Raw genomic sequence first — 25,044 nt, forward strand, 5'->3', positions numbered from 1 at the left:
GTAATAAGGCAGAGATGTCCGGCTGTCCATCTGTCCGCCCACCCATCTGCCCACCCCTCCGCCCGTCCATCCATCTGTGCGTCCATCTGTCCGTGCCGACGCTCCGGCCTCGGGGCTGAGACCGGACGCGCTCAGCGCACGTGGCCCCGCCCCCTTTCGCGGCCACGCCCCCTTTCGTAGCCCCGCCCCTTTTCGCAGCCCCGCCCCTCACGCGGCCCCGCCCCCCACGCGGCCCCGCCCGTTTCTCCCGCCATGGCGTCCGCCGGCGGCCCGGACGCGGAGCGGCCTCACCCCAAGCCCTTCCTCATCGGCGTCAGCGGCGGCACCGCCAGCGGCAAGGTGAGGCCGCCGTGCCGGGGGCCGTGCGGGCCGTGCTGGGGCTGACCCCCGCCCCGGCCGGTCCGCGTGGCGCGGGAGCTGCGCGGCGCCCGCCGGGACATCGCCGGTGCCGGCCCCGGGCTGGGCGAGCGCCGCTCGCTCCCCGCGTCCCGGCACCGGGGAGAGGTCGGGCCGGGGCACGGGCCGGGCTGGGCGCCGCGGGAAGGGTCGGGGTCCTGAGCCCCCGTGCCGCTCAGTCCACAGTGTGCGAGAAGATCATGGAGCTGCTGGGGCAGAACGAGGTGGAGCAGCGGCAGCGGAAGGTGCTGATCCTCAGCCAGGACAGCTTCTACAAGGTGCTGACGGCCGAGCAGCAGGCCAAGGCGCTGAAGGGACAGTACAACTTCGACCACCCGGGTGAGCCGCTCGCCATCCTGGCCCCAGCAGGGTTCAGTCGGTGCTTGGAGCGCAGCTGGGTCTTGCGGGAAGTGCTTGTAGGAAGTGGGAAGTGTTGGGAGAACAGAAATGTCCTTTCCCCCACCAAAACATCCGTTTGTCCCTACCCTTGTGCCCGTTGTTACTGACGGCCCTTCTGGAGCCATGGAGAGGTGCGGAGCATCCCAGCCCACTCCCCGCTCTTGAGAGGCTCCGTAATAAACCACATCATTCCCAAATCCTTTCCTGTTATTTCTTGTCCACACAAACAGCTGCTCCCCTCGCCCGGGGGAGTGCTGTGGATTGTAGGCGGGACAGGGAGCTGCCCTTGGCTGAAGTCTGGTGCCTGTTGGGTGGGTAATGAAAACCATGAAAGATGCCTGAGGTTTTCCAATTGGCTCTTGACTAACAGACAAACAAAGTTGCACAAAATTACACAATTACTAAGTGGGTTGATAAAATTATAAAATGACCAGCTTCACCTTTGGGATCTTAATTTCATTGTGTTGTAGTTGCAACTATTTCATTGTGTTGTTAGAAACAACAAACTGTCTCTTCCTTATCTCTGAAACCAAGCACAGCCATTGTCACTTGGGCAGGTAGTGTTGTGTTGCTACTGGTAGGAAAGAATAAGCCACAAGTTCCTTTTTTCTTGGTGAATACTGGGCAGAGGGTTTTTCCTTTGGGTCTGGAAAAATCCAAGCAGAACGCTTGATACAACAGCATCTGAAAGTCCTTCTCTTTAAACTTTCCTCTCACAGATGCCTTCGATAACGATTTGATGCGTTCAACCCTGAAAAACATTGTTGAGGGCAAAACGGTTGATGTACCAACGTATGACTTCGTGACGCATTCTCGGTAGGCTCTGGCTTTGCCTGAAGTCCTGGGCTGTGTGGGGGTGTCCCCAGCCTGGGGACGGATCGTTTGGTGGTGGCACGAGGCCTGTTTAACAGGGTGCTCTGGCTGTTCTCTCCTGGCAGGCTGGCAGAGACGACGGTGGTCTATCCCGCTGACGTCGTCCTGTTTGAGGGGATCCTGGTTTTCTACAATCAAGACATTCGGGACATGTTCCACCTCCGTCTCTTTGTGGACACGGACTCTGACGTCCGGCTGTCCCGCAGAGGTAAAGCCCTGCCGTGCCCTGTTCCTTATCCACCCTCACCATGGGGCAACACTCAGTGCTTTTATCCCCCATCCCAGTTCTGCGAGATATGAAACGTGGGAGGGACCTGGAGCAGATCCTCACCCAGTACACCACGTTTGTCAAGCCTGCCTTTGAGGAGTTCTGCTTACCGGTATGGAGCCTTTAAGTAATTTAATTTGTGGGGTCTTTTTTCTTTTTGGGAGGGGATAGAGGAGCAGGGTTGCCTGGGAATTAGCTGCTGTAGGTGCAGCAATGGTGGCTTTTGGTATCTGTATTTCACAAATCCCATGCTTTCCCCCCTGCCTCATGTCTTCAACCATTTTGAGCTGGTTGTTAAGGAACTGAAATGGTCCCTTCTGCTGGCAAAGCACTGTGGAAATGCCTCGAGCACGTTTCCTCACTGCTGGCTGCTGGGGCTATTTTAGTATGGGTCTCTCTGAATGAAACACTCCCACTCTCAGTTTATTCTTAAGTCTTGTAGGAAGAAAGAAAAGCTTGGTTTCCAGCAGCCTTTCTCAAAGGGAACACTTGTGAAAACCTGGGGCAGACCATTCTAGTTCTGCATGTAGTGTGGGGCCAATTTAGGTGCTCACACAATCAAATTAATTTGTAAAAAACCCTATGAGAACAAAATCAGTATGTGGATTAAAGAAGTTGGAAAAGGCTAACTCAGGCACCTCTTGCTCTAGATCAAAGGAATTCTGGGATTTTAAAACTACTTCTTAGAAATGCTGAATTTGCCAGGTTTTTCCCAGCTGTGGGGGAAGAAAAAGCAGGAGTGCTATGGTAGAAAAGATCAACAAAACGTTATCAGAGGCAGGCAGGAATTTCACATGCACATTGGTTACCTTGGCTCTCAGCAGAGATTTAGCAAGGGCTTGCGAAATGCTGATTAAAACGAGCTCTTGGCAAACAGACCTTGCCTGAAATGGGCAATGTTTGAAGGCAGCTCAGAAGGGTAAAAGCAAGGACTCCACACCTGACCTGCTGCTTCTACCTGGTGACTCTCTGCAAAGGGACAGTAAGAACAATCTCTGGCCTTAAATCCAGTGCACATTTGCCAGTGTGATGTGTTAATTCATTTAGGTTGTTGCCGTGAAAGAGAGCCTTAACTTACAACTCTGGAGCACCAAGACCTTCTACCTTTGCCCATTTTTCTGGCCTTTGGTTGCTTCTTCCTGGAATGAAGCTGACTTTTCCCATTAACAGGCTCCACCGCTGTTTCTGTTTTGCAGACAAAGAAGTATGCGGATGTGATCATCCCCCGAGGAGTTGACAACATGGGTAAAAGGGAGTTGGGTTCCCTGATTTCCCTGGGGAGACACCTTTGGGGTTGGGAAGAGAGCAGGAGGCACGCTGCTGCCTTGAGTGCCTGCTCCTGAGGAAGGGATTTTTGCTGGAGGGGAGGGAGCTGCTCAGCCTGATCAGGAGGACCAGCTGCTCAGCCTTTGGAAGCCTCTGGAAAAGTGACCTGTTGAGGTCTGACCTCACTTGCAGGCAGCAGGCAGAATTTCATTTAAGGGCTTTGACACTTTACCGTGCCATAAATCAAGTCTCTCCTGATGGGAGAGAATTTGCTGAAAGTCCTTGCAAGGAGTTTCAAAGATAAACAGAGACTTTTATTTGATTTTCAATGCTTCCAGATAGTTGTTTATTAAGTCTTATCAGAGGAACAGAGCCACTAGCGTGACCCAGGTATAGCATAGAAGGAGGAAAAGTAGGAGTGAGTCCAATCAGGAAGATTTACACAGCCTTTTAAAGATATTTTAACCAATAGTTACTAAAAATGTACATTATTTTCACTTTCCTGCCAATTATTCAGTAACACGACTAGGAACTGCGGAATTTTCTATCCAGTCGTTCCAAACCACTTTTACTGGAGAATATGGAGTAGTAGAAGAAGGAGAAGAAGGTCTAGAGAACAACAACAATCCTCCATTTTGATATTTTTTATCTATTTACTACAAAGAGAAGCCTAAAACCTCTAAATTTTTCCCCCTGTGACAATCTTACATAGTAGTCTATCACCTAATTCACACCACTGTATTTTCTAGTTGTTGTCTGACTGTTGATAATTTTTTCCAAGGTTTGAAGCTAAAACAGTGTTGTTCAGGGGGGTAAGAACCCTTAAAAACAGGCAGAGAAATATTCTCGGCACTCTGGGTTCCTACAGGCTTGTTAAAACTTGGGTTGAGCAGGGCTGGATGCTCCACATTTTCTAGATAACTCAGCCAGGAAAGCCTTCATGTCCTGTATTCCCTGTTCCTCTCTGCAGTTGCCATAAACCTCATCGTGCAGCACATTCAGGACATCCTGAACGGAGACATCTGCAAGTGGCAGCGGGGGGCACTGAACGGGCACGGCCGGACGTACAAGCGGCCGTTCCCGGAGCAGGCGGAGAGCGGCGGCGTCCTGGCGGCCGGAAAGCGCTCCCACCTGGAGTCCAGCAGCCGCCCGCACTAACCCGGCACGTCCCAAGGGTTTGCCTCTGGTCCACACCAACACTGAAGACAACTTTGGGAAAGGACTTCCACGGAATGGTTGGTGAAGTGCCCTTTAAGTCGTCCTAGCAGCGGAGGGGATCCTGGTGGGAATCTTGTCTCAGAGGGGAGAGGAAGGGCTTGGCCATCTATCCCTCTTCCCTTCCAACCCCTCCCTATTCTCCCTGAGATGTCTGGAGTTGGTACTTGATGAACTGGTTAAAGGCAGTGCTACTTGCCTTTTTTTAATTTTCAAAGTGAGATCTAATGCTGAGACTCCTCTGAAAATTAAGCACTACCAGGTGACTAGCAAAATACCCCATTCCCCTGACGACAGTCGTCTGTAGCAGGAAAATCATCTGCCTCTTGGGTGTTTTTCTCTATCCAAGACTAGCTCACATGCTGTTAATTTTAACAAGCAGGTACAGCTTTTCTCCGCCTTGTTGGCACCTTGAGTTGTGGCCATGCTCTGCTGCTGGTCAGCCCCCTTCTAACCTGTGGGATCAGAGGGACTGACCTGTAGAGACACCTCTTCCTTGAGACAGGGGTGAGACAGAGGCTGTCTGGGACAAACGGGAACTTGCAGTTCACCAGGGGACAGGCCCAAGAAGTTGAGTGGTTCTGATTCCTAATTTATTCCTAAGCTCCTGAATCTTGCTACACTGTATGATTTTGTACCCAGATAGTGTGCTGTACCACAGTTACTGAATGTGTGAGCTCCAACTGGATTGAGTTGCTCATGGAAACAGAAACCTGACCTTGTCAGTATTAGTGTGTTTTAGTGCATTTCTGTACTGCTGGTTGCAAATTCTGCTGGGCAGAATCCGTCCACTTCCAGAGATGGCTGGTGAGGTCAGCAAGGGGGGAAACTGGGACTTGCAGGACCCTCCTGCTGGCACAAGCAGCTGCCTGGACATGTTCTACCCTCAGACAGGGTCAGAGCACTTGCCTTGCACTCCAGCAGCTTCAACTCAAGAATGTCTGGCTTTCTAAAAACAGCAGACAAGAAGTACAAACAGTGACATCCCAGTTTCTGTAGTTTACCCCAGAGAAGCGATACTGCAGCAGCGTGAAGTGTCTGTCTGGAAAAAAACAGCTGCAATGAAGTGCTGGTTGGACCTTTGAAAACGTCCTTGTGATACCGTTCTTGAGTCTGAACTTACGGTGTAATTTTAAGAATGAGGGTGGGAGGGAAATGTTATTAAGAGGAACTTTTTCATATTTACTAATTTTCTAAAAGCAGGGTTTGGCTGTGTTGGTTGTGGGTGTGGTACTTTGGCTAATAAATAAATGAACAGTGATCAGAAGTGACCGTTTTTATAAAAGGTAATTCTGGTACTTGCACTATGCCAGCACAAAGGCATAGAAAGGAACACTGCTGGAGGGGCTCGTAACAGTTTTTTCTCCCCTTAACTCAGAATCACTACCTTTGGTTCTGCTGTGGCTGAAAATTTAGAGAAAAAACCCAAAACTTAAGAAATGCAGTTTGCACTTTCATCCCTATAGTCTTTTCAACACTGGCAAGGGGTGAAGGTTTGGTGTCTCAGTGATAGTTCAGTGGTACTTCTGCAGTGCCCAGGAGAAGGCAGATCATTTCCTGACTGCTGCTGGGTGCTGTTTAGCTCAGGGGGACATACTTGGAGTATGAGCTACTGCACTGAAGCATTAGCTCTCAGGGCTGATTACAGTAGGAGCAAAACAGTCACTAAAACCTACTTTGAATGACTGTGGTGTTGGATCATACCTTCCTCTGGGGGTGGGGGGGGAGCCTTGAATAGCATTTGTTAGAGCAGTGAGGAACTGCACAGCCAAGAGCCCCTGGGGCATGGGAATGCAGCTCTGGCAGCTTTGTGCTGCCCTGCAGGACCTGGAAATGGAATGTGGCCCAGGTACTACAGCGCTGCTTGGACACCTGCACAGGGACATCAGAAATTCCCCACTGAGCAATCCCAGTCCTTCACCTTTGCCTTCTCCTTCTCTGTGAATTCTCTGCTGGTGCAGGCCAGGCCATAGGCTGGGTTTCAGTGTTTTTACCCTGAACCCACGTGCACAAGTTGGAGCAGGTTTCCTTGTCAGCAGGATCAGTCCTACCTTGCCCAGAGTTCCTATTCCCATGGGATCTGAGGCGTAATGGCAATACTGCCACTGCTGGTAACAGGCCTCAGGCTTCAGATCAGTGCCACAAGGCCAAAGGATTCTTCTGGCTTTGGTTCAGTACCTGGCTTGCCTGAAGCCTTGTTCAGCTGTAACAGCAATTTTTAATGTCTTTTTATTTTGCTTATCTTCTTAAAAGTGATGCTTATGTCAGATGATTATAAATAGCTAATAGTAACAAGTCATTAGTCTATGCAGAATGAACTATTTATAAATGTAGCTTAATGCTGTATTTACATAAATAGAACTGATAGCAGAGCACTGGAAGTTGGGGGCAAACAATGCATTGTTGAGGAATAGGGTCATGGAATGATGCTGTACGGCTGCAGGGCCAGCTACTGATTGTTAAAGATGGGCAAGGTTTAGAGCTGGGAAAACCTGGGTTTCAGGCATAACAAAGAAAACGAACAAAAGTATCTGATGTGTTGGAAAGAGTCCATTTATAGTGACTTGTATCATGGGATTGCAGACCACAGTGATAGAAAACACATGAAATAGCCCTAAATGCAATGTAGTGCCAGAAGGAAGAAACCACCATCATACTCCGGGAAAGAGAAGAAATTGTTGCAGCTCTTCCCAGCAAAGGAGCGGGGATGCTACTGACTGAAGTCAGCAACCTTCAGACCCTGAGGGCCAGTGAAGGGTGCATGTAACAGGGGCAGAAACTGGGAACTGTGCTCCTAACAGCTGTATTACTGTTGAGACCTTTTCTGTAACAGTGTTCCTTTCTTTTCTTCTCCTGTAATCATTAGATCTGGACTACCACAAAATATCTGATGCGACTGTTATAAGATTTCCATGATGTTAACAATAAACTCTTGACTTTGCACAGAAGGTGTTTCCTTTTGCTGTAACAAGGCTGGAGTGGTCACTGCTTTCGGATGAGGATGTTCCAGGTGTCCTTCCAGCGCAAGGCCTTGAGTTCCGTGAGGGCCAGCGCGGGCTGCCCGTAGGTCACGGGGCTGAAGGTGCAGTACACAAAGTACACCGAGGAGAACCAGGCTACAAGCAGTGCACTGAACATGCTCTTGAGCAGCACAGATCTGGGATGAGAGAGGGAAAGAGCACTCAAGTTACATCAAGGCTGGCCAAACACTTCATGCAAAAGACCTGTGCCTGGCAAATGCCAGGGTATGGCCACTGCTAGAAAAACCACTGCTTTCCCTGCAGCAGCTTGGCCAGGTGACAGGCCTGGAGAAAGAACTGTGCCAGTCCTCCTGTTCAAGAGAACTTTTCTGCTGAAGCTGAATACCTGCAGAGATGATCGCCAAGATGCTGCAGTACCACGGGAATGAGGAGAATCTGGAATGTGAGAGCAGGCAGGTAGTGGTACAGGAAAAGTGTTTTCTCCATCAGGAAGAAGGGCAGGTAATTCACAGCCCAGCCTCCACCACAGATGCCTCCCGCTGACACCCAGAGCTGCCAGGCATCTGCAGGAGACAGGAGATGGGCATGTCAGAGCAGAACAAGCCACAAGCCTCCACCTGGACACACACACACAGTGCAATCAGACCTTCAGGGATGTCGTAAATCTTCCTCCTTCGCCGTAGCAAGTACCACAGGGACAGACACAGGTAGATCAGAGCAGCAGCATTAGCTGAAGCCCAGGTGGCAACATTCCCAAGGAGGTGGATCTGGGCCTGCAGGATACATGATGGTCTAAGCCAGAAGCAGGAACATGTTGTGGTTTTTTTAGGTAAGTTTAAGTATTACCTACACAAACTTGCTAAATTAAGCTCCAGAATGTGCCTGCCTAGTAACCTGGAACAAAGCTGGTTGATAAACTTTGCTGCTTTAAGACTCGTGTAATGGAAGGCATTTAAAATATGCTATTGGAGATGCACTCATCTTCTAAATGAAATCAAGAATGGAAACTATTAAACTGCAATTTACCTTAAAAAAAAAAAAAAAAAGCACAAGCAGACATGATTTAATTAAAAGCAAGTACTGTCAAAGCTGTATCTCATGCTAAAATAAGTATCTCACCCCTTGTGGAAAATGTATTAATACAGGAAGAGTCCCTTGGCTGGAAGCTGCAGCTCTGCTCTGACTCCCTCTCCTGGAGCTCACATCTGAGCTGTTCTGCTTTCTCAACAGCTTCACAGCTACTTCTACCTCTTGTACTTACCCCCGAGGTCGGGTGGAGCCAGTAGGCAATATTGGTGTCCATTGTGATCCAGTCCAGGGCAGAGGAGCTGTACTTATGTTCTGTGTCTTCATTTTTTAATGTGAGTATTTTCCACTAGAAAAAGAAAGGTGAACAGAAGGCTTTCAGAATTGGAACAACAGGTGGGATAGCAGGCATGGGTGAAGAGCTCCAGATGTAAGATGTTAAGTTCCTAACCTGGGAGTGGAGAAACATTTTGCTTATCTCATGTGGATACTGACCAATACAACAGTTTTATTTTGCTATCAAATGATGCACTTTCCTTAGTTAATTTCTACAAAGACAGAACGGAGCATCAACACTACTCACTGCATGTACCATACATGACAGCTCAGTTTCAGGCAGCCTCTGGGTGCCCAACCAATTTTCCTCCCCCTTTTTTGTTACACAATCACTCGGGTATTCATTACTGGACAGCTCAGGTCTTTAATGCCCTTATAAGTGCATTCAGACACATTTTTTTTTCAGTGAGGAAGCCAAAGTATCAGCAAGGATTAAACAATGAATCCTCAGACCCAGAGTCTACAGAAATGCTCAGGTTCCTGCTCTGCAGCAGAAGGAAAAATGAAGAGAATAACAAGACACTCACTTGCAATTCTGTGAACTTTGCCATGAAGCTGAGGTTTTTACTGATGTCCATCTGTGTGGGAGAGTGGAGTTCCACTTCCCTCTCTTTTTGCTCTTGGCCTGGAAGAAAACAGCATAGCTCAGAAATAACCACATAACAGGCAGAAAGCTAGAAAAGGGAGAGAGCACATAGGGTCCTCACTCTCCCAGGAGCCCTTCTCCAATACATCATCCAACTGCAACAGCACTTGGAGGGACTTTGTAATGATTCTGACATCATGATAGAGCCAACTGAAGACACATACACACAGAGCCACCTTCACATCACCATGATGTGCCCCCAGTCACAGAAATCTGCCTCAAGAACATGGCTGAGACATACTTTTCCCATATCTGTGCTCTTCCACATTCCACACCATGCTCTGGTGGTAGCCTTTGGACAGCTTCTCTCCAACCACCTCCAGCTGCCGGTATCCCCACTCAGGTAGAGATGCTCCACTGAGCTACAAGAGGAAGATAACTTTTAAACTAAAAATTCTGCCAATCTGAACTTCAGGATGGAAGAAGTTCCCAGGCTCTGCCTGAGCACTGCATGACAGCAAGGGACTGCCAGAAAATATGTGAAGAGTCACCACGCAAAACTGTCTCAACAAATGCTACAGCCATAAAATCAGTGATTCTGGTAAACTTTGTAAAGAAGAAGATCTTTAATTATTCCAGCTGGTCTCACAGACACAAAGACTCAGCATCAGTTTGTAAGCCCCAGTTGTGTACAATGGTCACAACCTCTTGAGAAGCAGCACAGCTTTGATGCTGAAAGGGATGAAGTACCAGTGTGACTACCTTAAAACACACGCTGCTCTTTTGTCACAGTGAGCAAGTTTATTGTTTCCTTTAATTTACTTATTGGGGTTATTTGTTATCGTGGTTTAGCTATTTTGGAGCAGAGTTTTTGAGATTACAAGAACTGCATGAAGCAAAAGCTACAGGCAAATAAACATAACCCCACTTGCCTTTAGCACTGCAGAGGTGTTCACGTGAACAAACCTCACTTCTGACAGAATTGTCTTCCACACATCCGTGTCAGACTCACGATTTACAATTTCCTACAACAGAAAGATGGCTTTTGATCCATGTTGTCTCAGCTGTTTCTGCTGGAGCATGATCAGCTCCTCCCCTCCCTTTGACCACTCACAACTCTCCAGAGGTTCTGTGCTGGCATGGAGATGTTATAATCAATATAGCAGGAAACTTCTTGGGCGTGGGGACTAAGAGGGGCAGCGACATCATGCCTAGAAAACAAATAAAGGAAGATCCTCCACCACCATTTCCCAAATACATATAAAAAGCAAACCCATATGGAATTGGCTTAGACTGGATTCAGTAATAAAGCAAAAAGTAACTCACTTATAGAGATTGCACTGTTTACTCTGAGAGAGAGCATTCCCCACAACCAAGAGCTGCCAGGAACAGGCTCAGAGGAAGCCAATGCAGATGCCTGCGATTCCAGGCTGGAGAACAAGCACTGATTGTGACAAACAGAGACGCTGTTCACTGGGGTTTCCAATAATGAACAAATTATATTTGGAAGGGACATAGCAAAAACCCAAGCTCAGAACAACCCCCTTCCTAATCTGAGTGATATTCAAGTACACGCAGATGCCCTTTGGGAGGCAGTCAGGAGGCAACTTCATACTGCAGGCTTTCAAAGCAGGCAAGAATCTCTGGCAATCAGCCACAGCACAGTGGATTCTCCAGCACATCTTCCTAACTTCCGGAGCACATCCTTCGGGTAGCAGCATGCCATCAGTCAGTGGAGTTGGCTTTGGGTTAAAAGTCACCCAAAATACTGAATACCTGCACCTGTCTGGAGTGGGGGCAGTGAAGAGGTGAGGATGAAGATGCACAGAGGGGACTCTGTACTTAGGAATCTGCAAAACTACCGTGAAATGTGAACAACTGTGAAATCCTCTAAAAGCCACGAGTAGGGAAGAACAGAAGCAGTAAGCAACCATTAAGAAGTTTGTGATTAGGATCAAATTCCACTGCCAAGTCAACCAGAAAAAAATAAATAAGCATACAGCACCCTTCCTCTGGGCCACAAGGATGCTTTATGGAACTAACCACATGAGGCCACTCCTAGGCTCACTGGTGTAAAAATCCACAAATAACAGGCAGTTTACGGCATATCTGTGCTTCAACCCCTGAGTGGTTATTCTGAGAGCCAACCCAGCAGAATGAGCCAGCAGGCTTGGCACAGCAGAGCACGAGGAAAGGACTTACGTGTTGAGGTAGCGAGTTGTGATGCCATGGACCAGCTGCACAATGTGCCCGTGCCTGACGGGCCGCGGTGGGTTGCTCACCACAAGCTGCTGCCTGGTGAAGGGACACCCAAGAGAAAATGGTTAAATTATATGTATCTTTATGTAGAACACAACCTTGTCACAACCAAGTTGTTAGGTCATGAAGCTGCAGGCAGGGACAGACATTTAGGCAAGAAAATGAGAAATTAAAGCAGTATCTAGGTTGTACCAGAATGGAAACAAAGCTCATCAAGGCAAAGGTGAGTTAAGGGCAGAATGAGTCAGAGGATCAGTAATGGGATACTGACACTCCAGGCATTAGGTCAGTCTCTGAATCCAGGTCAGTCAGGAGTGAATTAAGGTTATTCCCGTGGCACAGCTGTTTGGTGGCTTGTGTGAAACACTAAGTGCTTCACTGGGTCTGATGGGTACTGTATTACAGCTGATGTCACTTTGGCACAATTATAGGAGAATTAATGGCTTTCTCCACCATACAGAGTAAACTCTCACCTTGCTTCTGGGCAGGGCCATGGCAAGGGGGAACACTGCAGTTCACTGAACTGCTGTCTGTATTTTACTGAAGGACTTCACATCCTCCAGTGCTCATAGGAGTGTTTTGAGTTTGAAGAATTATAACAATATATCTGGGGTCTGTGGTTCTGGTAAAGCCCCTACTTGAAAGGTTTGCACCATGGACAAACTTTCCCAATGAGGACATGACTTGTAATGGCACACAGTCCTTCTGGTAGGACTCCTTATAAAGTTCCCAGAACAATGTAAGAAACCTACAGAAGCAACTTTTTGATCAGTATGGAATTGTATCACTCAAGGGCTTTTACTGGCTAAACAAGAGCAGAGAGTCCTGCTCTGCACTGACAGTGACAATGGCAAAACACTTCAGCACAAACCAGGCCTCTCAGGTAAGGCACCACTTGGAATCCTTCCCTATGTGGCAGATCTTACAGCTCACTCCATGCTTCTAATACAAAGAACTACTCATTTTTCAAAAGTGTTTTCTATTCTTTTCTGAGACTCATTCAAGTTTGATGAAACTCATCAAGACACTCTAACACCACGGCTCACACACTTCAAAAAGCAGAGCTTCCCTTTCATGCAAAACACCTGAAGAATCTCCACTGGTCCTGTGAGTCTTTCAAGTTCCCCTTGTGCACAGCACAGCCCATGTTCCAACAGGAGCAGTTCAGACAGGATTTGAGAGTTCTCAATAATGCTTTTACCACACTGAGGAGGATTGTGCAAAGAGCTGCAATCACTTGCTCAGATCACACAAGGCTTCTGCACCCATAAGCAGCGAAGAGTTATGTCCAATCCAATCCAAGCCCTGGCTGGGTTTTGGAAGCATATAGATTGAATTTAAATTTCCTGCATACTCACATTCCAGGATCTTTGACAATCCACCAGTTGTTCACATCCTTGAAGGGATAGCAGGTCACCTGCTGTTGATGGGAACTCCCTCGGCCATTCTCATACCTGCACAGGAAGTTACAAAACCCCACAGAAGTGTAAAGGTACATTGCTGCACTCACCAGTGCCAGCAATACAAACTAGCACCACATCACTGACCACTCCTACAGAACACAGGGAATCTGAAGGATTAATGACGACATTGCCAGCACCTAAACTGCTACACTTGGACTGGCAGGTGAAGCAGCAGAGCCTGCTTCCACCCTCCCCATACAGACCCCAATTGCTCACCTGATGGGGTAAGTGTTGGTGTGAGAATGGAGCCAGCACTGCACGGGCTTGCCCAGCACGTTCCGCAGGGTGATCTGAGAGCCGTAGGCCACCTCTAAGGGCTGACCCTGAGTGATTCGAGCCAGCCCACCCTGAGAAGGGTAAGGACAGGATAAATACAAAGAAGAAACCACCCAGAGGCTGTTTAAATTCTATTGAGTCACATGCCACTTCAACACAGCAGTATCTTCACACAGTGCCTTCTCATTTGGTTTTATCTACCAAAATCAAGTCTTGCAGCACCATACTCAATAGATAGTAAATAGACACCTAAACACCTAAAAAACTAAAAGACTACAGGGTCTCAGGAAATCCCTAAAGCCATGTTCTAAAAGACAGGCTAAGAACTCCTATCGTATACCACATCACCACATGAGAGTTCAGCACTGTATCTACTTCTGTGGAGTTTCCCGTAGGAAGGGACAAACCTTCAGCAGAAGAGTGAATATATTGCTCTTGGTTCACTGGGAAAAGCTTTTCATCTGTTATTAGGATTTCAGTCATTATTGCTTCACCTTAAAGCAGTACTACAGCAGCAAAATAGTTAAATGACATAAAAGGGAAAAAATATGCAGGATCAGAGGAACAGGACTGAACACCACCTAATAGTGAACATTTCCCCCTCTTCTCTCTAATAAATCAGTTCCAAGACCACATTTCCTTTACCTCTAAGCTGGCTTGGAAAGCACTTGTCATGATCTGGTCATGAGGCCCAGAGCGATACAGCAAAGCCAAGTGAACATAGAAGAAGGAGAGGTACAACCCCATGGGGATGATGATGAGGGCCAGACCCCGGGCTAGAAAATGGCACAGCAAGGAAACCTGGAAGAACAGAGAAAACTCACTGGTTCATGCTCTAGATATTAAAAATTCCAGAACACTTAGCTTGTTTTGTTTTTTCTAAGTTTTCCCCACCACTTTCATTCAGCTGTAACTTTGTGGGCCACTGGATAACTTCCAGCAAGGATTTGAAGTGGAGCTGGCAGGAGTGTGTGAGACAAGTGCACGTTCTGAGTCACACATTACCAAGACACAGATAACAGCAGAAAAGACAATCACACACACATATTGTTCTTAAACTTAATTCCATCTTCCTCAGCAACTGAGCTGAGAACTGTGCTAAGACAGGAAGGTTTCCAGACAAGGAATTTTAGTACAAAAGCCAGCTACAGACAGCAGTGTTATCTGTGGGCTTGAAAGGCTCCTGCACTGAAAAGTTACAAATAATAAATTTTGCATGCTGTGCTACCTACATTTGACAAGTCCTGGTCTCCTATCATGTGCCAGAAGTGGAGTCCTGCAGTGGCCAAGAGCAGCATATAGGTAAACAGGCCCATATATTTCACTCTGAAAAGAAAGTGCATAAAAAATGAACATGGTTAAAAACTACACAATTACCTAACACAAGATATAAATATGCAAACATTCTCTTGAACAGGAGGCATTAAAGTCCAGGTAAGACATCATCACTTACCCAACTGCACAAGAACAGGCTACTCCAGTCAGCAGGAGCCAAAACCACCAGCTTCCAGAGAAGACACTTAAAGATAAATGTATTAAATCACTTGCTAGGCTCAGTTTAAAGATAATTTTACTGTACTAAGGATTACTTCATCCTCTGCAAGGATCAGAGAACAAAAGAGACAAATATCTCTAAACTGAATGCCTGTAAACAGTTATAAAGGAGCATTAAGTGACCTGATATCATCAGTGTTTCTGTGCACAGGAGGAAACCTTCCAGTAAAAAATCTGCGTGGGCAAAGAAGTGCTACCAAGGGATTTTATTTCTATTTTAATATTAAAAAAAGACAACCCTGCTAACAGTAAAATCAGTCTTTAACACTGCTCAGGAGAAAACATCTGGGCAGCCATACGAGAGGTCAAAGCATTGGATTTTACAGACAGATGAAGTGAGTTGCAGAATGGTTAAGAGGCATAGAAAAACACAGTCTGTGACAAAAAAAAATGTCACCATGAGAATATCCAAAAAAGTGGGAGACAATTCAGCTTTACCTGTGCTTTTTCAAATTGTAGAACTTCAGGTAGGACAAAACTGCAAGCAGGATAAAAAAAATCAGTATTGATTCCAGAAGCATGAACCTTGATTGAGTGATCAGAGAGTTCTCTGTTGGAAAAGAGAGACAGACACAAAATTAGAGAAACTTCTCTATAGGCAAGTGCTACCTCAGACTTTTAAATCGTTATCTAACAGAAGGACCTGCCCTTTTAGGGACAGCCCATTCCTACTGGCTGTAATGGGCAAGTGCTGGGTTTAGAGGGACAAAAACCTTCCAGCAGGAGCAAATTACATGGCCATAACTGTTTCCAAGACAAAGAGCTGGGTGAGCAGTCAAGTCTGTCAGGAGGCAGATAAAGCTGCTGTACTTCCTACAAAGGCAAAGAAAATCAGTACTGGGAAATCCAGAGAGGTGCTTCTCAAGGCAGAGTCCAGGCAGTGAGCACAGCAAGCAATGAGCACCGCAACAGAACTGCGGGAAAGGAAGCTGCAATGAGCCAGAATCAGAGCAGCTGGTAGCTAGGAGAGGTGTCTCTTATCAGGCTGCTAAAAGGCTGCTGAGAGGCTCTTTTCCTCTCAGGCAGCTGGCAGCAGCCCCTCAGAGAAACAGAACCAGCTGAGTTGTACGCACCAGAACAGTGTCAAATCACTGTGCTAAGGACATAGGCTGGTTTGCTGCAGTTTGGACATGAAGAAATTTGATGAGCTCTGACTGCAAGTAGGGTCGTCCTGCTGTTAAAAACCAGTATGTTGTAACTCATCCTGCAAGCCTCTGAGGAAGGGAGTACAGGCCTCCCCTCCCAGGGGCTCAGTGGAACAACCTTACCTAAGAGAATAAGAAGAGCAGCTCCAAGTGCAGCACAGTGGGAGAAGTGCAGTTCAACCAAAATCTGGTAGGCTAAAGGCACACAGAGAGCACCAGCCAGAGCTGGCAGGAGTCGCAGGGACCACACAGGAACATTCATGCTGTATTCTGAAACAGAAAACAGGAAACAGTGATGCACCAGTTTGGAAACTTAACTGCAGAGAGGACAGACCAAGACAGAATTTCTTAGCTGTTAGATGAATCTAACTCCTACTTGTACTAATTTGTCCATCTTGTATTGCTTAAACTGCTTGGCTGATTTAGAAAGCTTGTGCTATGAATTCATAGTGCTTTTAGCTTGTGCTAGAGACCTGCAGAAGACTTATTTAAAAAGAGAAGTGAAGGTGTTGGATAAAGTGTTACTTCCACTAGACAGGCAAAAGGAATCTGTCAGTTGCTGAAATTTTGCTTATTTTCTCTAAAGAATGAGACAGTTGAAAACAGCTCTTACCAGCTCCGATCCTGTTCCATAGGAAGTTTCCATCAAATCCTCCTAAGTAACCTACAACATGAACAAGAGAATTTCCAGTCTCAAAACATGTATAAAACCTGGTGCTAAATTGGGAACCATTTCCCAAACACACAGCTTTTCCTTGCATGAAGGCCCTCTTTCCCAAAAGGGTCCTCTTTGATACTGTTCTGTCTGCAGCAATGCTTGAGAATGTGCAGAGGCACAAAGAATATAAATTGGGAACAAGGGATTCTCAGTGACAAAGTCAGATGTATATTTAATCCCTCCCTCCCATACAGACACTTTCATGTTGTGATAGCTACAGAAAGGAACTGAGGCTTGTTGCCTATTTCTTGTCACTAGCAGTTCTCATCTTACCTTTCTCTTTATCCAAAGGACTAGACAGCAGTGAGGTGATGGATACATGGCTTCATCATCCCCCCTCTACTCATGCAACAGCCCCCTAACAATCCTAAATAAAGGAAAACTCAATTCTGTCAAGCTCAGAGTCTCTCATTTGCCTTGTGCCCTCACCCCATAACTGGATCTGATGATTCATTTCTAACCAGCACCTCTCTCTTCCACAGGAACACGCAACAGGCACTTCCCAGTTCCAGGAGACCTTACCTCCCAAGGCCAGCAGCATGTGGCCAAAAGGTGGGCCACTGTCATCCACAAAGAAGATCCTCTTCATGTAGAGTGAAACGAATTGGCCATAATAAACTTCATCAAACCTGAGACACCAGAGGCAGAAATATGTCAAATCTAACTGGAATTATCCTGCAGGGATACTTGGAAAGCAAACACTGACTTGTTGGCAGAAAGCTAAGAATGCAACGAAGCACTGAGGCTTTGCCCCTCCTCCTCAGGGGGTTTTATTAGGGAAAGACTATCATCATATTGGGATTGTTCAGCCTGGACAAGAGAAGGCCCACAGGGGTGACTTAGTTGTGGCCTCCTGGTACCTGAAGGGAGCCTACAGGAAAGATGTGAAGAGACTACAAGAGCCTGGAGTGGCAGGACAATGGGGAATGGCTTGACACTGACAGAGAGTGGGCTGAGATTAATTTTTAGGAAAGAATTCTTCCCCATGAAGGTGGGAAGGCCCTGGCACAGGTTGCCCAGAGCTGTGGCTGCTCCATCCCTGGAAGTGTCCAAGGCCAGGTTGGATGGGGCTTGGAGCAACCTGGGATAGTGGAAGGTGTCCCTGCCCATGGCAGGGGGTGGAATGGGATGAGCTTTAAGGTCCCTTCCAACCCAAACCAGTCTGGGATTTTGTGACTCCATGATTTACAGAGGCTGACATCAGCCAAGCTGTGCTCTTCTGCTCCTGCATTCTTACCCACAAATGTTTGACAAACAAGTTTGTGTCATTCAGGTAGAAAAGAAACTTTACTCACACCACAGCCCGTGGATAGCAAAACCCCCAAAGACGACTTATTAATCCCATCACAGTCAGTGCCACGAGGTTCACATTGATCTTTGCAGTGACCACAACTGGCTCCTTCAGAAACCCCAACATCCTGTCAAAGGTTTGTCTGAACCTTCAAGAGCAGAAGAGAACAGCAGTCACTCTTTGGCACACAGAGATGAACACTTCACAGAAAGCATCAGGCCTAATTTCTGCTACAAGCAGCTCATGGTAATTCGTTTCCCAAAATCCTCTTGCTCTTCATGTATCTGCATTTCTATTCTATGTACAGGACTAATTGTAAAAAAGTTACTAAACTGACATACTTTTCATCTGCCCTGCTTCTGCCTGCAGTAGTAAGCTAGAAATCCTGTTTATTCTTACACTGGTTCTCCAGAAACACAGCAGCTTAATTCTCCAGCCTATATTCTGCTTTGTGCAAGCAAACCTCACAGCCCAAATTCTGATGCTACTGATGGACAACCCATGTGCTCAGGCACCAGATTACCTCACTAACTGAGCTATTTAGAGCTCAGGTAGCTTTAAAAACCCCCTTAAACAAGTTACTTCCTTGCCAACTTAGGTATTTGTTTGGGGGTGGGGAAGGGAGAGGCAGACCCCTCCAAATCCCCTCTGCCTTACAAAGCTGGTTACTGGAGCACACATATAGGTGCTGTTTAAGCAGAAGTGCTAAAAGCTAGGTCAGAAAATAACAGAGAATCAGCGCTGTGTCTCCTCACCTCAACACAACGGAAAGTTACCAGAACAAATCCATCTGCGTGGCTTTGATCAGGAGAGAACAAAGCGGGATGCGAGCACATCACCACCATCCAGAGCGGTGCCACTGGCCTGGTTTCTCTCTGCCTACAAAACACAAGCGCTGCGTGGAACAGAGGTTTTCAGGAGCCCTTGGCAGAGCTGTGCTCCCCCCTGGGCTCTGTCAGCCCCTCGCAGGCGCTGGGACCCCGGGAGCACCTGACGGAGGCCCCGCTGGTCCCCCAGTGCAGCTGGGCTCGGAGCGGGTGTGCAGCACCACCTCGGGCTCCTCCTCAGGGCACCCTCAAACCCCTGCCAGGCTCTGCACCCCTCATCAGGGGGCAGCAAGACCACCGCCCCACCCCGCCTTGCTCCCTTTTCAAGCTCTCCGGGGGACAGCAGGACTGCTGACCGCACAGCTCGCCCTCAGAGGGTCACTAGGACCCACCGCGCACCCTGGATCCAGCCCTGGATCCTCCCTTGAGTGTTTTTGGGGGGCAAAGGAACACCGACCCGAATCCCCCCCACCCTCCGGAGACATCAGCCCCCCCCAGACCTCGCCCACCCCCCTCAGCTGTACGGAGGTGATGGGGGTGAGTGACCGGCGGCACCGCGGAGCGGGAACCGGGGCCAACATCGGGACCGGGAACACGACCGGGACCAGCACTAGGTTCGAAATTAGGATCGGGACGGCGAGCGGGACCGGGGCCACGACCAGGACTAGGACTTGGGATGGAGACCAAGACGGGGAGCGTGAGCAGGATCAGCACTAAGACCGGGATCAGGACCGGGACCCCCCCGCCCCTCACGGGCCCCGCGCGCCGGGGCGGAGGCGTGGCCCTCCCGCGCGCCGCGCTCCACCCGCCCCCCTACCTGGCGACGCCGGATGTGACGTCAGGCGCACGCTGCGACGCGGGGCGGAACCTGGGGAACCCGGATGTGTTACCATGGCGACGCCCGCGTGTAGCGACCGGGCCCAGCCCCCCCGCAATGGCGGCTCTGAGGGCGCACGGTCATAACCACGGACCGCGGCCGAGGGCGCCACAGCACCCCAAACACTGTGTCCATCCCCCTCCCCACTCTGGGGCATCAGTGGTGTGCCACCACCATTCACACAAACTTAATAGAAAAAAAAAAAACCCGCCCAGGTTTCTAACTAAAATAACCAGACAAGGCACTGGGGAATTTGAGAAAAGCATAATCTGCTTTTTTTTTTTAATTTTTTTTTATTTAAATAAGGAGAATTCTTTCATATGGAAAGAGCTAATACAATCACATATTTGAAAGGAGAAACAATAGGTACTGAAACGAGAAGGGCAATAAAGAGTGTGCCGCAACTGGCCTGGTGATTCCGTGATTCAAATTCCGGTCCGAGTAAAAGTTTCCAAAAAATATAAACAGGTTGCACGTTACACAATTATCCATCGTCTGCCCTTTCAAATATCTGGTCTACATGAAAAGACAAAGAGAGGAAAGGCCAAAAAAAATTTACTATACAGGTCATGAAGTTAAAAGCTTTAAGGAGGACAATATCCCCTTGAGAAACAACAAATGCAATTTATACAGAACCAGAGGGAGGATTCCAGCTAAGGACAATGCCTCGAGACATGCTAAAGGGTGAGCGCCTCACTGCTGCAGCTGTGATTCCTGGGGGAACAGCCAAGGACACCTGGAGCAGCCAGAACAAGCCAAGCGAGTGTCTATGGCCACTGGGAAAACCTGGTGGTCTTTGGATTAAAATAAACAACAAAAATAGCTGGACTCTACCGTCTCTTTTTTGCTTCAGTAAAATGCACCTTTTCTGTCCATGGGCCACAACTAAGCACGCTGGTGGCTGTTGTGAATTAAATTTTATTCACAAATGCAACTTTCTTATGAAGAAACTGGGCTGCTGAATAAAAAATAACCAGTGCTACAAGGAATTAACCTGTGCTTAACCAGCCTGGAGTAAAAGGGAGGGTTAAGAAAATGCAACAGAAGGAGGTCCTGGCATGCAAGGGTGCTGGCTGCAACGTGACTGGAGTAGCCTAGAGGTGAGACACAGCAAAAACACTCGGCTCAGTTTGAATACCTATCTATAAACACACAGGAACCACAGGGCAGCTTGTAGCTTTGCAGCATTCCTGTAAGGAAGGTGTTGATGGAGTGAGTGCCTCTGTGTGAACACCACACACAATGGACAGCAAACACATCCAGAGGTGCTGACACTGCACAGCTGGCACAGCCAGGAGCAAGCTATGGAACATCAACAGCAATACCTGTGTCACTGGTGACTGTGCTGCTTCTGCTTGTCATTTAAAATATACTGGAGTGCTTTTTTACCCCCCCCCAGACTTCAACGTTGATTTATTTTTAAATGAAGAGCTAACAGCAGAAGTGGTGAGGAAAGCAGCACTGACTGGGGAGCTGCTGGCCATGACTCACTGTGTGACAGGGAACTGATCACACAGGGGCTTCAGACCCTCTGCTGAACATGAGCAGCGAAGTCAGCCTCTGAACATTCCTGCTTCACCCACTGTTGCTGGAAAGATGGATTCCACCTTTCCCTCCCACTGCACCCTGCACCTTTCCCAGCAGAAGGAAGCTGCGATTTGGTAGCTGACTTCCAGTTAAAGCAAAAGCAACTCACAAAGGAATAAATCAGCAATAAATCAACCCTTCAGGAGTGCAGACAGCAAGCAGAAGGACTCTCTGTAACTGTGTTGACACTGTGCCATCTCCATCCTCCTCTCCATGCTGGATTTTTTATCAGCATTCCAGCTCCCTTGGCATTTCTGCTCCTTTGAGGATCAGAGGCTTTTCCTTTTGACTCCAGAGCACCACAAACTGCACTAACCTTGAACTAGCTTTAAACAAACAAACAAACAAGCAAAAATATATGCCAGAGAAGGATATTGCACCGTAGAAATTTGGGCTCTAAAACTGCTTTCCATCACACAAAACTCCACTAAGTGAGAGAGTCTTGCCAACTGCAGCTGACAGTCACGCAAAGGTGAGGAATGGAATGAAGCTCACATGCATTTCTTGGCCTTTCCTGCACAGAATAATTCAGACATAATATATAAATAGAGCAGTGAAACAATTACTTTTTCACCTAGACCTACAACATCAAATACGTATAAATAAATTCTAGTGTTTTATTCTGTTGGGGGAAGGAATGGAGGGATTAAAAGAGAAAGAAGGGTGACCTTTTTCAACAGGAAGTTTTGTAGTTCTGATGGCATTTACACCAGAGGGACTGCAGTAACTTGGATCTTGCAATAACCCAGTTTCTCCAACACGTTTGACCATTCTGAAGTCATACAGGTGGGAGGAAGGAGGTTAATGTCTTTGTAAAGCTGAAGTAGTGTGTCTAGAGTAGGGAAGAGATGAGAAGAGGGGGGCTCAGGTAAGTCTCTTTAGCCATTAGTTAAGATTCTGGGCTCGTATTAGCTAGGGCCAGCTGGGCAGAAGGATAATAAAAAAATCCCAAACAGACAATTCTGCTGTTTAATGGTATTTCAAGGGAGAAAATACAAATGAAGGTGGAATGACTTACTGGTGGTGCAATCTTTGGAAAACACTGGGAGCAGGACTAGCAGATGAGGATGCAGGTCTGGGAGATGTCTGAAGGTTGGGGGAAATATTTGTCACTAAATCTCAAACCCTGTACTTTAAGGAGGATGCTAGAGAGACGCTGGCACACTCTGCTCTGAAATTAAAATCCATAAAACCTAAGAAAAAAAGAGCTCTTATTTTTTCTTGAAGTACCATGCTATCCCTTTCCCTTCGGGTTCTCTGCCATGATCCATGGGGACACCTGTGCAGAGGGGACATTACTATGCCTAAGTTAGTTTAGGTTTCTAAGCTCTTTAAAGCTACTGTATAAAAATCATATTTATGCCTAGCTTAAAACTTCAAATGCATCCTTACAAAGTTACAAAGGATCTTTTTCCAGAAAGGGAAGAGGGAGGAAAAAAAAAAAAAAAAAAAGCAAACAAAGAAACAAGAACACCTTTCAGATCCCTTCCCCAATACATTCTTTGTTCAAAATATCTTCTTTGGAACCACCACCAAATGACTTTCTGCCACCCAGCAGAGGCTGACGCACAGCCCATGAGCAAGCTATCATCTCCAAAAATGGTTCTGTCCCTCACTTCAGAGTGACCAGCCTACTTTACATTTTGAAAGAGCTAAACAACACAAACCAAGTTAGCTGAAAGTAGTTTTTACTTTAGACTACCATCAGGTGAAGGACTCCAAGCCCTTTCAGGAACTTTTAAGTCCGTCCTAAAAAAATCTACGTATACACGCGCGCGCACACACACACACACGCACATAAACCAAAACCAAACAGCCAAAGAAATAAAACCCAACCTCTCCCACTGGGATCTTCCTTGTGTAGATCATCAAATACTGGAGAGGAGTGGTGAGGTGACGATGCTGTACACACACTGTATGCAACTGCATCAGAGTAAAGAACCCTTTGCTGTTCACCTGGGGAAGGAGAGAAGGATGATTCCAAACTGCCTCTGTAACCATGCGCTTCCAACCCAAAACAGGAGGTTCCAAGTGTGCCTTGCAGAGGGGCTCCCTTACCAACACGTTTCTATGCAAATTTTACAAAAGGCTGTGGATTAGAGGAACAGAAAGCAAGACTCAGGGAAAAGAGCAAAGCTTAGGAGAGCAGCCCCGAGGGATGGACACAATATAGGACAAGTCTCAGGAGACATGAAGAATTCAAGCAGCCAAGGCAGGGACCATGAGAGAGCATCACAACTACAAAAAGTAGTCCATACAGACCCGTTGGCTCTAGCCAACTCTTCTGACCCATGTGCTGTGAGGAGAATTTTTTTTCTTCCTAACATGTTACAAAACACGTTTTGTAAATCTATGATTTACATCTTCTTGTATGTTTTGCAGTCACTAAAAAAATCCGAAACCCGCAAAAAGGAAAAATCAAACCCCTAGATCTGTATGAGTTTGCAACAGAAATTTGGTGGTTTGGTTTTTTTTTTCCTTAAAATGAAAATGCCGAATTTTATTGTGCACAAAGCACCCCAAAGCTGTGTTGAAGTGGTGCAAGTTTCAGGATTTATGCACTGATGTACTATGTCTTTAGTACACATTTACTCCTAATGCAAGCACTGCTTCTAGCTTCAAACAAAAATACTGAAAAATTAACAAATGCCGTAACTGTCCTGTTTTTTTTTAATCAAATAGTCTGAAAGACTAAATCATCTGGGGAAATAACCCAAACAAACTCAAACTCTCAACATAGCACAGAACCATATACAAAACTAAGCAGTTTTGTCAGAACACATTTTAGCTGAAGGGAATTCTTTTCTGAAAGGAATGAGGAAAGCAGAAAGAAGGGGGGGAATGAGAGAACATATAAAAGTTCTGCTATAAACAAAGATACAGCTTTTTTGTAAAAACCTCAGCTGCCTTTAAAATGAAAAACCTCAAACTAACCCCTCTCCCCCAGTTGCCACTCTGCTGAGACAGAAGTAAGGAAGGAGAAGGACGGGCTTTGCCAAGTGAGCGATCACAGCTACCTGTGGATGGGGCATGGGGGGGGAAATAAAAAAAAATGGCTAAAGCCACTTAAAAGTCACATGATTGGTTTGTTTTAAAGCAAGCAGGTCAATGTCATATCCACTGTTTCAAACTGCTTTGTTGGGAGAGGGGCTTGAATGATGTCGCTGTAGTCAGTCAGTGTGGGGTGGGGATAGATCTGGTGAGATTTTCAGGACATACAGTGGGGTCCAGTCTAAGCTGTGGTGCCTCTCAGGCAGCAGGACCAGCCGGGCATCAGAGGTGCTCCTAGGCCTTGCTCTCCTCCACTTTGACTGCCTGAGGTTTGATCGCTCCTGTGCGCACTGGCTTCATCTGGTTTGTGGAGGCTGTTTCTTGCAGCTTCACTGCTCCCAGATTGGCTTTGTTATCATCCACCCGCTGCTTTGCCTTTTGACACAAAAACCAAAGCATTAGCTAGGACAGACACCTCTAGGCAGACAGAATAAGCAAACTTCACGAAAGACATCAAATTTGCTCCTGTAACACCTCACATTTAAGAATCTCAGTGTCTCACGTACTTGGCAATGCAAGTAACTCATAAATATTCTACAGTAGAACAGGTAATCCTCTAATCTCTCCTGACTTTCCAACTACACAACATTACTCTTGGACTCAGTAGAACACCCACCTAGCCAGGGGAAAATACCAGCTCCCACATGAAC

At 47.0% G+C, this 25,044-nt stretch overlaps 3 protein-coding genes across 12 annotated transcripts in view; 1 reads left to right on the top strand and 2 right to left on the bottom strand.

Moving 5' to 3' along the window:
- The first annotated feature begins 211 nt into the window (after nt 1–211).
- UCK1 (uridine-cytidine kinase 1) lies at nt 212–5,678 on the top strand. Its single transcript, XM_048325436.1, has 7 exons — nt 212–339; nt 576–735; nt 1,515–1,611; nt 1,734–1,876; nt 1,954–2,048; nt 3,133–3,181; nt 4,173–5,678. The coding sequence occupies exons 1-7, from the start codon at nt 253–255 to the stop codon at nt 4,358–4,360; spliced, it is 819 nt and encodes a 272-aa protein (XP_048181393.1). The 5' UTR covers nt 212–252; the 3' UTR covers nt 4,361–5,678.
- A 1,271-nt stretch (nt 5,679–6,949) lies between these two features.
- Nucleotides 6,950–19,724, bottom strand: POMT1 (protein O-mannosyltransferase 1). 2 transcript variants are annotated; one of them, XM_048325434.1, is made up of 21 exons: nt 19,697–19,724; nt 18,808–18,931; nt 18,057–18,200; nt 17,284–17,390; nt 16,657–16,707; nt 16,167–16,313; nt 15,337–15,448; nt 14,798–14,863; nt 14,577–14,670; nt 13,990–14,145; nt 13,285–13,415; nt 12,964–13,059; nt 11,549–11,641; nt 10,461–10,557; nt 10,279–10,371; nt 9,648–9,768; nt 9,288–9,385; nt 8,660–8,773; nt 8,045–8,171; nt 7,784–7,961; nt 6,950–7,574 (listed from the first exon to the last, which is right to left on the bottom strand). In XM_048325434.1, exons 3-21 carry the CDS (start codon nt 18,176–18,178, stop codon nt 7,400–7,402), a joined length of 2,178 nt encoding a protein of 725 aa, XP_048181391.1. In that variant the 5' UTR covers nt 18,179–18,200; nt 18,808–18,931; nt 19,697–19,724; the 3' UTR covers nt 6,950–7,399. The 2 variants fall into 2 exon arrangements, with proteins under 2 accessions (XP_048181391.1, XP_048181390.1); XM_048325433.1 differs by lacking the exon at nt 19,697–19,724 and having other exon boundaries at nt 18,808–19,338.
- A 284-nt stretch (nt 19,725–20,008) lies between these two features.
- PRRC2B (proline rich coiled-coil 2B) overlaps nt 20,009–25,044 on the bottom strand; it is a 46,886-nt gene continuing 41,850 nt past the window's right edge. For all 9 annotated transcript variants that reach the window (XM_048325057.1, XM_048325061.1, XM_048325062.1 and 6 more), the window contains exon 32: nt 20,009–24,769. In XM_048325057.1, coding sequence (XP_048181014.1) covers nt 24,629–24,769 — 141 coding nt within the window. In that variant the 3' untranslated portion in view covers nt 20,009–24,628. The remainder of the gene's footprint in view (nt 24,770–25,044) is intronic.

This window comes from Corvus hawaiiensis, chromosome 21 (assembly GCF_020740725.1).
Source record: "Corvus hawaiiensis isolate bCorHaw1 chromosome 21, bCorHaw1.pri.cur, whole genome shotgun sequence".
Taxonomy (NCBI): Eukaryota; Metazoa; Chordata; class Aves; order Passeriformes; family Corvidae; genus Corvus; species Corvus hawaiiensis.